Raw genomic sequence first — 13,265 nt, 5'->3', positions numbered from 1 at the left:
GCAAGTAAGCCAACGCGAAGACTCACAGGCAGGCTGGTCAGGGTGTTGATCATGACCTCGGCTGGGCACTCCTTCTTCAGCTTCTGCCACCTCTTGTCCAGCACGCAGCAGCACCGCCACAGACACCTTGTCGTCACTAAGCCAGCAGCGGACCCCCTCTCCTGGCACCAAAAAGTGCAGTGGAGCAGCGCCAGGTGCATGGGGGAGTAGCCACGCATGCTGGAAGCCTGAAGGCAGGTAGGGAAAGCAGTACAGCAGCAGTCCATCTTGAGGTGGCGCAGGCAACAGCAGTCGATGTAGGTGACCTTCCTATCTGCGCAGTGGAAGCAGCAATCAGAACTGGTGTGCGCTATACGTCTGCCTATGAGTATCCGCATGCATAGGTTGTCCCTAACCTAGAAAGGAGACCTCCTTAATTTTTCTCCATGGCAGAGGTGATTTTAGACCCCATAAGGGCCCTAAGCAGACACCAATATGCGGCCATCATTCTCCCAGACCAGCCACCACATACACCTACCCTAAGACTGTCAGCCACTAACACCCCCAACAGTACCACAAAATGAGACAAAGGACACTAGACATAGTGACGCGTAACACGTAATAAAATGTGGTCACCGTACAATGAAAAAAAAAATCTTTGTGCCCAGGACATCCCTGATCTTCTTATGTGAACAGTATATTCCTCTGAATAAAAGGATGTAATGTATGTTCATTCAGGAAAAGTATGTGTATAAAGGGAAAGGGGACAAGAAGGAAACTTTTGCACCAGTAGATATCAATGATTTAGTAATACAATAACCCCAATTTAATAATTCTCAAATTATATTATTTGTCCAGATGTTGGGGGTGCTGCCAAGGACAATAAAGAGTCACAACACAAAAAGAAGAAAAGAATGTCCTCGCTGTTGGAGCACTAAGAATAAATATAAAATATAACTTGTAATTAATTGAAATAAAATATGAATAAACTTCTAACGTGAAATATGAAAAAATATGAATATTAAAAGAAATAAAACAATATTAAATAAATGTGTGTGTCATTATTATCCCAATAATACTAAAGGTATAGTTAACCTAAAATCCTCGTTGTTTTTATGCCTTCAATTTACACTGGGATCCTGATAAAAAGACAGGCAAACATTCCAGCCTGTATGAAATGATGTATCCAAAAATCGTAACTTGTAACTGTTGTACTGCAAGTTTTTTCAAGGCCGAGGATAGGTATAACAATTAAATAGCTAATTTGCTCTGGGAGACACACATCAGAGTAGTGAAAACTACTCCTTTGCCGACGTACGTTTCACATCTACAAGTTTTTTCAAGGCCTTGAAAAAACTTGTAGATGTGAAACGTACGTCGGCAAAGGAGTAGTTTTCACTATTCTGATGTGTGTCTCCCAGAGCAAATTAGCTATTTAATTGTTATACCTATCCTTGTTGTGTCACAATGTTGTTTGGTCATTAAAACTTTTGATCCATACATCTGAACATGATGTGGATGTCAGTAGTAATTTAATTATCGATTTTACTACATTATCAGGCTGGCAGTAATTTAACTGGCATACTATTTGTACTGTATTGGAGAGCTGACTTTTTAATATTAGGCATCAATTTATAGCGCATTGACTAACAGAGCGCCAGTTTCAGAACTGACAGTGCTTAACAGAGATACACATTTATGTCTAATGTGAGATGCAGTGTGCATGTTAGTAATAAATGATTTATGTTTAGATACTCTGCATTTCATTATCACGCTGTCCAAATTAGAATACAGCGTGTTTCTCAAATGCGCACCATCTGGAATAAACAGTGCTGAACATACAGACATATATAGTTAATGAGGAATGTACTGTGTATGTAACGTGTGGAACAAACTAGTACGTTTTCAATCGTATGTACTACTCTGAACAAACAGCGCTTAATATATACAGATATCCAATGGGACATGCATGGTATATGTCATTATTGGAATAAATCAGCAGGAACTTAACTGTTAATTCATCCATGTTGCTCTAAGAGCCATACACTTTATCTATTCATTTAAATTCAGCGCTTCTGTCAGCAGTGCATTATCTGAGAATTAATTGTGCTTAATTTATATATATGCACATATTTAATATAATCATGTCAGTGGCACATAGTAACTCTAACGATATCTCTGTGTTGTTCACTATTAAACATAGTATTTCTTGAGTTGTGCGCTGTTTTGAATCAACAGCGCACAATATACATATATATATATATACAATCAAGACTAGCATTGTGCAGGTCACTAATACATGATCTATACAGACACTACATACATATCAGTAGTGACTTAAATGGATATATTTATTTGGATAGCACTGATGCGCTACTTCAATTGATTTATGCTGAATTCTTTCAATTTGTAGTGGGTTGAGCAGCAGAAGTATATTTGAGCGCAACATATGCTAGCTATATTTCTAGTAATCACTGTGATGCTTAGATTAAATTATATCTATACTTAGCAGATTCAATTATCAGCTCTTTAGGTGCTGTTAGCATACACCTTATATAAGTAGAATCAAGCGTTGTTTGTAAACTAACAGCAACATTACTGAATCCTTATTGGATCATAGTTTTATTTTAGGATAGTGACTTCAAGGGACACCAGTCTGAGTTAATACTAATAATTTATATTTACGATCCTACTATATCTATAACAATCAGTGCCATTTCAATATATGATTATTTATACAATAGTGACACCTATTGGCCAAAGATATGGTTGCATAATTTTACTTGGGGTTACTGGAATTGTAACATTGTTTGATTACTAAAGAACTATTGTACAGTTGTTGTTTTTTTGCTGTACAACAGTTACAAGTTACGATTTTTGGATACATCATTTCATACAGGCTGGAATGTTTGCCTGTCTTTTTATCAGGATCCCAGTGTAAATTGAAGGCATAAAAACAACGAGGATTTTAGGTTAACTATACCCTTAGTATTATTGGGATAATAATGACACACACATTTATTTAATATTGTTTTATTTCTTTTAATATTCATATTTTTTCATACTTCACGTTAGAAGTTTATTCATATTTTATTTCAATGAATTAAAAATTATATTTTATATTTATTCTTAGTGCGCCAACAAAGAGTACATTCTTTTCTTCTTTTTGTGAGGAAAAGTATATGTACTTATACTGTATTCAGTAGATCAATGCTTATCTTAGGTTACTGTACAAGCTTCAACACAGGATCTCAAACTTCTTTGCCCTCATTCAAAATATATTATAGCACAGGTCCATAGGTCAGCGATAATTCCCCACTGCTAACACCTTGCCCCCACCGGAACAGCTGCCACTGCCAACACCTTCCAGGACCTGCTACCACGGTAGACAGGCAGCCCCCAGTACCTCCACTTAGGACTGGCTGGCCGACGCTAACTCCCCCCCTCCCTCCCAGGACCTGCTGCTGCTGTAGACGCTCACCCCCCCCACCCCAGACAGGCAGACCTGCCGACGCTGTTAACTCCCTGACTACACACGACCGGCTGCTGCAAACACACCCGCTCCCGCAGGACCTGCCACAGCCGCAAACACCCCCATACCTTCCTTACCTTACATTCTTGTATATACAGTCAGGTGCATAAATATTGGGACATTGACAGAATTTTCATATTTTGGCCTCTATTCACCACAATGGCTTTGAAATTAAACAAACAAGATGTGCTTTAACTGCAGACTTTCAGATTTAATTTGAGGGTAATTACATCCAAATCAGGTGAACGGTGTAGGAATTACAACGGTTTATATATGTGCCTCCCACTTTTTAAGGGGCCAAAAGTAATGGGACAAACTAAACAATCCTAAATCTAACTTTCACTTTTTAATACTTTGTTGCAAATCCTTTGCAGGCAATTACAGCCTGAAGTCTGGAACGCATAGACATCACCAGACGCTGGGTTTCATCCCTGGTGATGCTCTGCCAGGCCTCTACTGCAAATGTCTTCAGTTCCTGCTTGTTCTTGGGGCATTTTCCCTTCAGTTTTGTCTTCATCAAGTGAAATGCATGCTCAATCGGATTCAGGTCAGGGGATTGACTTGGCCATTGCATAACATTCCACTTTTCAGCCTTAAAAAACTCTTTGGTTGCTTTTGCAGTATGCTTCGGGTCATTGTCCATCTGCACTGTGAAGCGCCGTCCAATGAGTTCTGAAGCATTTGCCTGAATATGAGCATATATTGTCCGAAACACTTCAGAATTCATTCTGCTGCTTTTGTCAGCAGTCACATCATCAATAAATACAAGGGAACCAGTTCCATTGGCAGCCATACATGCCCACGCCATGACACTACACTACCACCACCATGCTTCACTGATGAGGTGGTATGTTTTGGATAATGAGCAGTTCCTTTCCTTCTCCATACTCTTCTCTTCCCATCACTCTGGTACAAGTTGATCTTAGTCTCATCTGTCCATAGGATGTTGTTCCAGAACTGTAATGGCTTTTTTAGATGTTGTTTGGCAAACTCTAATCTGGTCTTCCTGTTTTTGTGGCTCACCAATGGTTTACATCTTGTGGTGAACCCTCTATATTCACTCTTGTGAAGTATTCTCTTGATTGTTGACTTTGACACAAATACACCTACCTCCTGGAAAGTGTTCTTGATTTGGCCAACTGTTGTGAAGGGGTTTTTCTTCACCAGGGAAATAATTCTTCTGTCATCCACCACAGTTGTTTTCCGTGGTCTTCCGAGTCTTTTGGTGTTGCTGAGCTCTCCGGTGCGTTCTTTCTTTATAAGAATGTTCCAAACAGTTGATTTGGCCACACCTAATGTTTTAGCTATCTCTCTGAAGGGTTTGTTTTGATTTTTCAGCCTAATGATGGCTTGCTTCACTGATAGTGACAGCTCTTTGGATCTCATATTGAGAGTCGACAGCAACTGATTCCAAATGCAAATGACACACCTAGAATCAACTCCAGACCTTTTACCTGCTTAATTGATAATGAAATAACGAGGGAATAGCCCACACCTGTCCATGAAATAGCTTTTGAGTTGATAGACCCATTACTTTTGGCTTCTTAAAAAGTGGGAGGCACATATAGAAACCGTTGTAATTCCTACACCGTTCACCTGATTTGGATGTAATTACCCTCAAATTAAATCTGAAAGTCTGCAGTTAAAGCACATCTTGTTTGTTTCATTCAAAGCCATTGTGGTGGTGAATAGAGGCCAAAATATGAAAATTCTGTCAATGTCCCAATATTTATGCACCTGACTGTACTCCTGTGCCTTTTGGAATATCCTAGCTAGTCAGCTCCTCTCCATGTGCAAAACACAGTAACAGTACACTGTACAGGAGTGAGGCTGCCAGGGAGCCCCAGGACCCTTAGAAGCACTTTAGTCATTATCTGTGGTGTCTATATTCTGTAAATTCACTTTAGTGTAACATCACTACAAATATTAATCCTGAATTCATCATAGTAATATTAAAATCATACATTGAAGCTAAAAATTAACAGAATCAATTTCACAACATGCCCTCCAAGAGCAATCAGTTAATGTGGCCATACACGAGAACGATATCATTCCAACCAGCCAACTAGTTGGCTGGTTGGAATGATAATCGTCTACTGCGTTGGAGCAAAGGATAGTCACTTGTTTGCTCCCAGACGCTGAAAATGTCCAAAAACAGTTGGTCCAACTAGTTGGGAAAACCAAACATGTTTGATTTTGCCCAACTAATCGTTCTAGTGTAGAGGAAACTTTTCCCCCAACTGAACGATAAGTGGGCGGAGGATCAGAGCTGCTGCTGCAGTCTCTCCAGGTCTTTACGGTTAGTGCAGAACAATAGCTATAGGCTGGTATTGCATGGGTTCTGCTCCACCCACCAGTAACTGGTTTTATTTGCATTCAGGTTCATGTACCTGCTACCTGTCTGCCCCATACATATAGATATGAGTATATATATATGTATGTGTACCATCATGGCTCCGTATCCGCCAATGTTCCTCTCATTTGGCTGTGTGCCCAGTGATATTATACAATATATACACATACTTTGCTCCCAAACACTGGAAAACAGATGAAAATGGATGTTCAGACAAGTTGGTTAAATGTTTGATTTAAACAATTTATTTAAATGACAGTTTTTGTCCATTGTCCAGGGTTTAGGAGCAAATGGTTGATTGTCATCTGCTTCCATACATTACCAGATTTTCATTCCAAGTAAACAACTAGTTAGATGATAGTTGGTCTAGTGTATGGCCAGCATTAGTTTGCATCAACTCCATCACAGTGAATTGCATGCAACTAGCTAGCTAGTTGGGAAAACATAGTAAGATACTTGAGGCCTACACTATACATCAGGCCAACTTTCCTCTAACCATCCGACTGACCAACTTGTCTGTCTAACTAGTGTTCACTCTAGCTCCGACGGCAGGCAGGGTGCCGGAGCTAGAGAGGGCACCTCTGTGTGTCCCCCCCCCCCAAAAAAGGGGGCGTGGCCATTGGAAAGGGGGCGTGTCTATAAGACGCGTCCCCTTTTCGTCACTCTTGGGGGCGAGCCCTGCACTTACAGACATGCTGGGCAGCCCCCAAGCGCTGCAGACAGGGAGAATAGATGCCGGGCGCATGCGCTCGGCGTCTATTCTCCGGCGGTGACGGGGTCACCGCACATTTCTCGACCCGCGGGTGAAGACGGCACCCGCAGGCTGTGAGGGCAGGGAGCTTTTTGCCCTCCCTCTGGCGGGCAGGGTGCTTTTTGCCCTCCAGAAGGAGGGCAGGGCGCCGCGCCCAGCTAAAACAGCCTAGCGGGAACGCTACTAATGACCCGTACACACGGAGCGATCAGACAACGATCAGATATCATTGTCTGGTCGTCCTGCATGTGTTGGATGTTTGATATTGAACATCCTGCACATGCACCAACCCCCAAACGACGATAACGACCTGCGATCAACGATCGCGGGTCCCTATAGTACCTAGGCTAACCTGGTCGATATCGACCAGGTTAACCTGCATTCACGGGCATCGTCCATCGTTCGGGGGTTGAAAATGGCTCAAAAATGGACGATATGAACGATATCGTTATCGTTCATATCGTCCTGCAAGTCGTACCGTGTGTACACACCTTAACTAAAATGGTGCTCCACACATCTAACCAACTTTTCATAAGACCAGCCAACCAGACAAATTTTTTATCAAACCATCCAACTTCTGTCCAACTTGTGATGCCACAGAAGTAGGCAGACAGTGTCTGCCTACTTGTGCATGTTTTGAATAAATATATTGAACACACACATCCTTCTGTTGGCCGATTTCCGTACTAGGTCGCTGTCTCCCCCAGTCACTGCTTTGCAGGTTTGAACGTGTCAGTTCATTTGTGACTGCAGTGCAAGAAAAAATGGCTGCCCCACTTGTGATTTGCGCGACAGAAGAGCAGTGTGCAGTGATTTGTTTTTTTCGTAGTCTGAATGTGTGCCTAGTGATGATATTTATCGAAGACTTTCTGTACAGTATGGAGTGCTTTGTTGCGAAGAAGTGTGTATGAATGGATAGAGAATTTCAAAGAAGTTCACACAGGTGTCAGCCAAGAAGGAGCCCGTCCACGACTGATGAGAACATTGAGCGTGCACGTAAACGGATTCTGTTGGATAGACGAGTGACAGTGGAATATGTTGCAAATCAGCCATGATTCAAAAACCAGGGAGATTATGTCAAAAAATAATGTTTTTGTCTTTTTTAGAGGTTGATTAAAATTAATTCTACAGCCAGAGGCCCTGATTCAGGGCAGCCTTTTTTTTTTTTTTTTGACCGGCCTCCTGGCCGCTGGCTAAGCTGTGGGTGACCACCCACAGCTTTTGCGTGCGGCCAGGTGATGGTCGCGACCATCCGGGCTTGCAACGAGACCCTTGTGGTAGGGTCTCATTCCCGCAAGCCCCAGTGAGCTTCCTGCCCTAAATAGAGCAGGAAGCTCACTCCGTTTGTGTAGCCACCCCCCCTGCCCGCTTCTAAAATGGGACGAGCTGTCAATCACAATCGACAGCCGGCCCATTTTGGTGCGAGACCCGGAGCGACGGAGCGCCCGTCGCTGCCCGGGTCTCGTGAACGCCGGAGGTGGCGCATGTGCAGGGGGCAAACATCGACCCACTTGCGAGCGGGTCTGAATCAGCCCCAGAGTGCGGATAATTTTTGACTCACCCTCGTATACACAGCGGGTAAAATAAGCATTGAACACATCAACATTTTTCACAGTAAATATATTTGTAATAGGGCTATTTGTAATGAAATTTTCAACAAAAGTCAGCAACAACTCATGCAAAGAAATCAAACCATAGATCCATAAAGTAAGTTATGTGTAATAATGTGAAATGACACAGGGAAAAAGTATTGAACACATGAAGAAAGGGAGGTGCAAAAAGGCATGGAAAACCAAGACACCAGCTGAAATCTATCAGTAATTAGTGCAAATTAATATAAGTTGGTTCAGTCACAACTGATGGCCTATAAAAAGGTGTCTCATTACCAAGGTGTCACACAAGAAACAACTCATGATGGGTAAAAGGAAAGCGCTCTCTCATGACCTTCGCAATCTTATTGATGGCATTGGTTACAGAAGGATTTCTAAACTTCTGAATGTTCCAATGAGCACTGTTGGGGCCATAATCTGGAAGTGGAAAGAACATAATTTCACCATAAACCGGTTACGACCATGTGCTACTCACAAGATTTGTAACAGAGGAGTGAAAAAATTATCAGAAGAGTTGTCCAAGAGCCAAGGACCACTTTTGGAGAGCTTCAGAAAGACCTGGAATAAGCAGGTACAATTGTTTCAAAGAAAACAATAAGTAATGCACTCAACCGGCATGGCCTGTATGCACGCTCACCACGCAAGACTCCATCGCTGAAGAAATTGTTGTAGCTTGTTTAAAGTTTGCTGCACAACATTTGGACAAGCCTGTGAAATACTGGGAAAACGTAGTCTGGTCAGATGAGATCAAAATTGAACTCTTTGGATGCCATGATACACACCATGTTTGGAGGAGAAATGGCACTGCACATCACCCCAAAAACACCATACCAACAGTGAAGTTTGAAGGTGGGAACATCATGGTATCGGGCTGTTTTTCAGCATACGGTACTGGCATACTTCATGTGGTTGAAGGAAGGAAGGATGAATGGAAAAATGTACTGAGACATTGATAAAAATCTGCTGCCATCTACCAGGATGCTGAAGATGAAACAAGGGTGGACATTTCAGCAAGACAATGATCCCAAACACACAGCCAAGGACACTCTCAATTGGTTTCAGAGAAAGAAAAGAAAGCTGCTAGAATGGCCCAGCCAATCACCTGACTTGAATCCAATTAAAAATCTATGGAAAGAACTAAAGATCAGAGTTCATAGAAGAGGCCCACGGAACCTTCATGAGTTGAAGACTGTTTGTGTGGAAGAATGGGCCAAAATCACACCTGAGCAATGCATGCGACTAGCTTCTCCATACAGGAGGCGTCTTGAAGCTTACATTTCAGTAAGCGTGTTCAATACTGTTTCCCTGTGTCATTTGACATTATTACACATAACTTAATGTATGGACATCTATGGTTTGATTTCTTTGCATGTGTGGATTGCATGGGTTGTTGCTGACATTTGGTGAAAATTTCATTACAATAGCCCCATTACAAATATATTTACTGAGAAAAATGTTAATCTGTTCAACACTTATTTTACCCGCTGTATATAATTGACACTTGACACATTGCCGAATAAGGGAAGGAAAGACGGGATGGATCTGTGGGTACGGAGCCGTGGTGGTGCGGGGGGAGGGTGGCAGATAGAAGTCGGGATGGTCCAATAAAATATATAGGGGCCCATTTATTATTCAATATTTGTGGTGTATTCCCCGAAAACACCCGTTTTCGGGGTATAGCCGCAAATATTAAGTGTTCCCCTAATGTATTATGTCCCTCCATTCCCGCTGGCATTGCAACACCAACAGGTTTCTATGGGGGATGCGATGCTGTCAGATTTATCAAGTTCCGGAATGCCTTGATGCCCACAGCTTACGCCATCTGAAGATGGCGTAAGCTGCTGTAGACCACGTAGGATTTCCGGCACAGAAGTAAAGTAACCACTGGCACATTGCAGAGACGGACGCCATTCGAAGCCCCGGTCCCTGCGGGTGCAAATTCATACATCAGGGTGGTATGAACGCGTCCTGTAATACGATCATGGGTGCTAATATGGCGCCCATTTCGCATTGCAAATGCGATCATTGATATATATATGTATTACACATACACAGTCAGGTGCATAAATATTGGGACATTGATAGAATTTTCATATTTTGGCCTCTATTCACCACCACAATGGCTTTGAAATTAAACAAACAAGATGTGCTTTAACTGCAGACTTTCAGATTTAATTTGCGGGTAATTACATCCAAATCAGGTGAACGGTGTAGGAATTACAATGGTTTCTATATGTGCCTCCCACTTTTTAAGGGGCCAAAAGTAATGGGACTATCAACTCAAAAGCTATTTCATGGACAGGTGTGGGCTATTCCCTCGTTATTTCATTATCAATTAAGCAGGTAAAAGGTCTGGAGTTGATTCTAGGTGTGTCATTTGCATTTGGAATCAGTTCCTATCAATATGAGATCCAAAGAGCTGTCACTATCAGTGAAACAAGCCATCATTAGGCTGAAAAATCAAAACAAACCCATCAGAGAGATAGCAAAAACATTTGGTGTGGCAAATCAACTGTTTGGAACATTCTTAAAAAGAAAGAACGCACCGGAGAGCTCAGCAACACCGGAAGACCACGGAAAACAACTGTGGTGGATGACAGAAGAATTATTTCCCTGGTGAAGAAAAACCCCTTCACAACAGTTGGCCAAATCAAGAACACTCTCCAGGAGGTAGGTGTATATGTGTCAAGTCAACAATCAAGAGAAGACTTCACAAGAGTGAATATAGAGGGTTCACCACAAGATGTAAACCATTGGTGAGCCACAAAAACAGGAATACCAGATTAGAGTTTGCCAAACAACATCTAAAAAGCCATTACAGTTCTGGAACAACATCCTATGGACAAATGAGACAAAGATCAACTTGTACCAGAGTGATGGGAAGAGAAGAGTATGGAGAAGGAAAGGAACTGCTCATGATCCAAAACATACCACCTCATCAGTGAAGCATGGTGGTGGTAGTGTCATGGCGTGGGCATGTATGGCTGCCAATGGAACTGGTTCCCTTGTATTTATTGATGCTGTGACTGCTGACAAAAGCAGCAGAATGAATTCTGAAGTGTTTCGGGCAATATTATATGCTCATATTCAGTCAAATGCTTCAGAACTCAGGACGGCGCTCCACAGTGCAGATGGACAATGACCCGAAGCATACTGCAAAAGCAACCAAAGAGTTTTTTAAGGCTAAAAAGTGGAATGTTATGCAATGGCCAAGTCAATCCCCTGACCTGAATCCGATTGAGCATGCATTTCACTTGATGAAGACAAAACTGAAGGGAAAATGCCCCAAGAACAAGCAGGAACTGAAGACATATGCAGTAGAGGCCTGGCAGAGCATCACCAGGGATGAAACCCAGCGTCTGGTGATGTCTATGCGTTCCAGACTTCAGGCTGTAATTGCCTGCAAAGGATTTGCAACAAAGTATTAAAAAGTGAAAGTTAGATTTAGGATTGTTTGTCCCATTACTTTTGGCCCCTTAAAAAGTGGGAGGCACATATAGAAACCGTTGTAATTCCTACACCATTCAGCTGATTTTTGTGTAATTACCCTCAAATTAAATCTGAAAGTCTGCAGTTAAAGCACATCTTGTTTGTTTCATTTCAAAGCCATTGTGGTGGTGAATAGAGGCCAAAATATGAAAATTCTGTCAATGTCCAATATTTATGCACCTGACTTATATATATATATATATATATTATAAAAAACATGTACAATGAAAGCAGAACTCAGAGACTTAGATCAAGGTGAAGAATTGTGAAGTTTAATCGTCATCATCGACGTTTCAGAAGCGGAACCTCCTTCAGATGCAACCATACCAAGCAAGTGGATAAGCACTGATAACATTAAACCTTGACTGTACCTTTAGGACAGAGTTTGGGAACCACTACTGGGGGCTGGATATTTATGGCAGGAACTTGTCAGTTCTCAGAACTTATGACCTAATGTTAGTCTGCAGAAGTTTACTCCCAGTAACCTCCTTGAGCACTGTTCCTAATGTCCTCCTAAACTCTTGTATACTATTTGGATGATCCATTTCTAAAAACTACTATACATGCTGCAAAGTTACTTTCCTTTCAATCCACTCAATAGATATTATCTGGCAAAATGGATAACAAGAAAAATAAAAACAAATAACAAAAACACAAGAATATAATATACACAGTATTACAAACACCATCTAAAACAAGGCTGGCCAATAGGTCGATCGCGATCTACCGGTAGCTCGCGGAGCTCCAGCCGGTAGATCGCGCCCAACCTGCTGCAGCAACTGGGATACGCTGGTCTCTGAAGTGAACAGAGACTAAAGAAGCCTCTGTTCACTTCAGAGGCTAGCGTTCCCAGTCATGCAGTGCGCGGGTGACGTCATCCGCGTCTCCTGCCATGTGAGCCTGCGCACCGGCTGGATCTAGCTAGATTCAGTCAGCGGCATGCACAGACAGACGCCGGAGAGAAGCTGGTGCGGCATGAGCTGACACGCGTGAAGACAGGTAAGTACTGCACAGCGGAGGGGGCACAGCATAAGGGGCATTACTGGGGGCACATAATAAGGGGCATTACTGGAGGCACAGCATAAGGGGTATTACTGGAGGCACAGCATAAGGGGCATTACAGGTGGCATATCATAAGGGGCACTACTGGGGGCACTGCATAAGCGGCTCAAATACATAGGGCACTGCATAATTGGCACAACTACCGGGGGCATTGCGTAAGGGGCACTTCTACTGGGGCATTGAATAAGGGGCACTACTACAGTGAGCATTGCATATGGGGCACTACTGTGGGCATTGTATATAAGGGGCACTACTGTGTGTCGTAACGTGAATAAGGAACACTACTATGTGGTGTAATGTGAATAAGATTGTGCTGTTGTGTGGAGTAATTTGAACTGGGGATGCTATGGGTGATTTTGCCAGGACAGACCCCCACACCCCTCGCTGTGAGGTCACGCCCCCTTTTTTTTTGCATACCATGCCCCTGTTTTTGGCTCGGTAGATCACAAAAGGTTTTAACTTTTAAAAGTAGATCACCGAGTCCAAAAG

The 13,265-nt window shown here is 42.4% G+C and overlaps 1 protein-coding gene across 1 annotated transcript in view; it reads right to left on the bottom strand.

Moving 5' to 3' along the window:
- Nucleotides 1-13,265, bottom strand: part of LOC148508074 (uncharacterized) — a 97,857-nt gene that overhangs the window by 67,180 nt on the left and 17,412 nt on the right. Inside the window, exon 8 of the mRNA XM_088445071.1 lies at nucleotides 10,043-10,151. Within this exon, the coding sequence (XP_088301197.1) occupies nucleotides 10,043-10,151 (109 nt within the window). The remainder of the gene's footprint in view (nucleotides 1-10,042; nucleotides 10,152-13,265) is intronic.

Source organism: Taudactylus pleione, unplaced genomic scaffold (assembly GCF_031769625.1).
Source record: "Taudactylus pleione unplaced genomic scaffold, aTauple2 ptg000377l, whole genome shotgun sequence".
Classification (NCBI taxonomy): domain Eukaryota; kingdom Metazoa; phylum Chordata; class Amphibia; order Anura; family Myobatrachidae; genus Taudactylus; species Taudactylus pleione.
The sequence above is the reverse complement of the archived record's forward strand: the minus strand, read 5'-3'. Positions and strand labels throughout refer to the sequence as shown.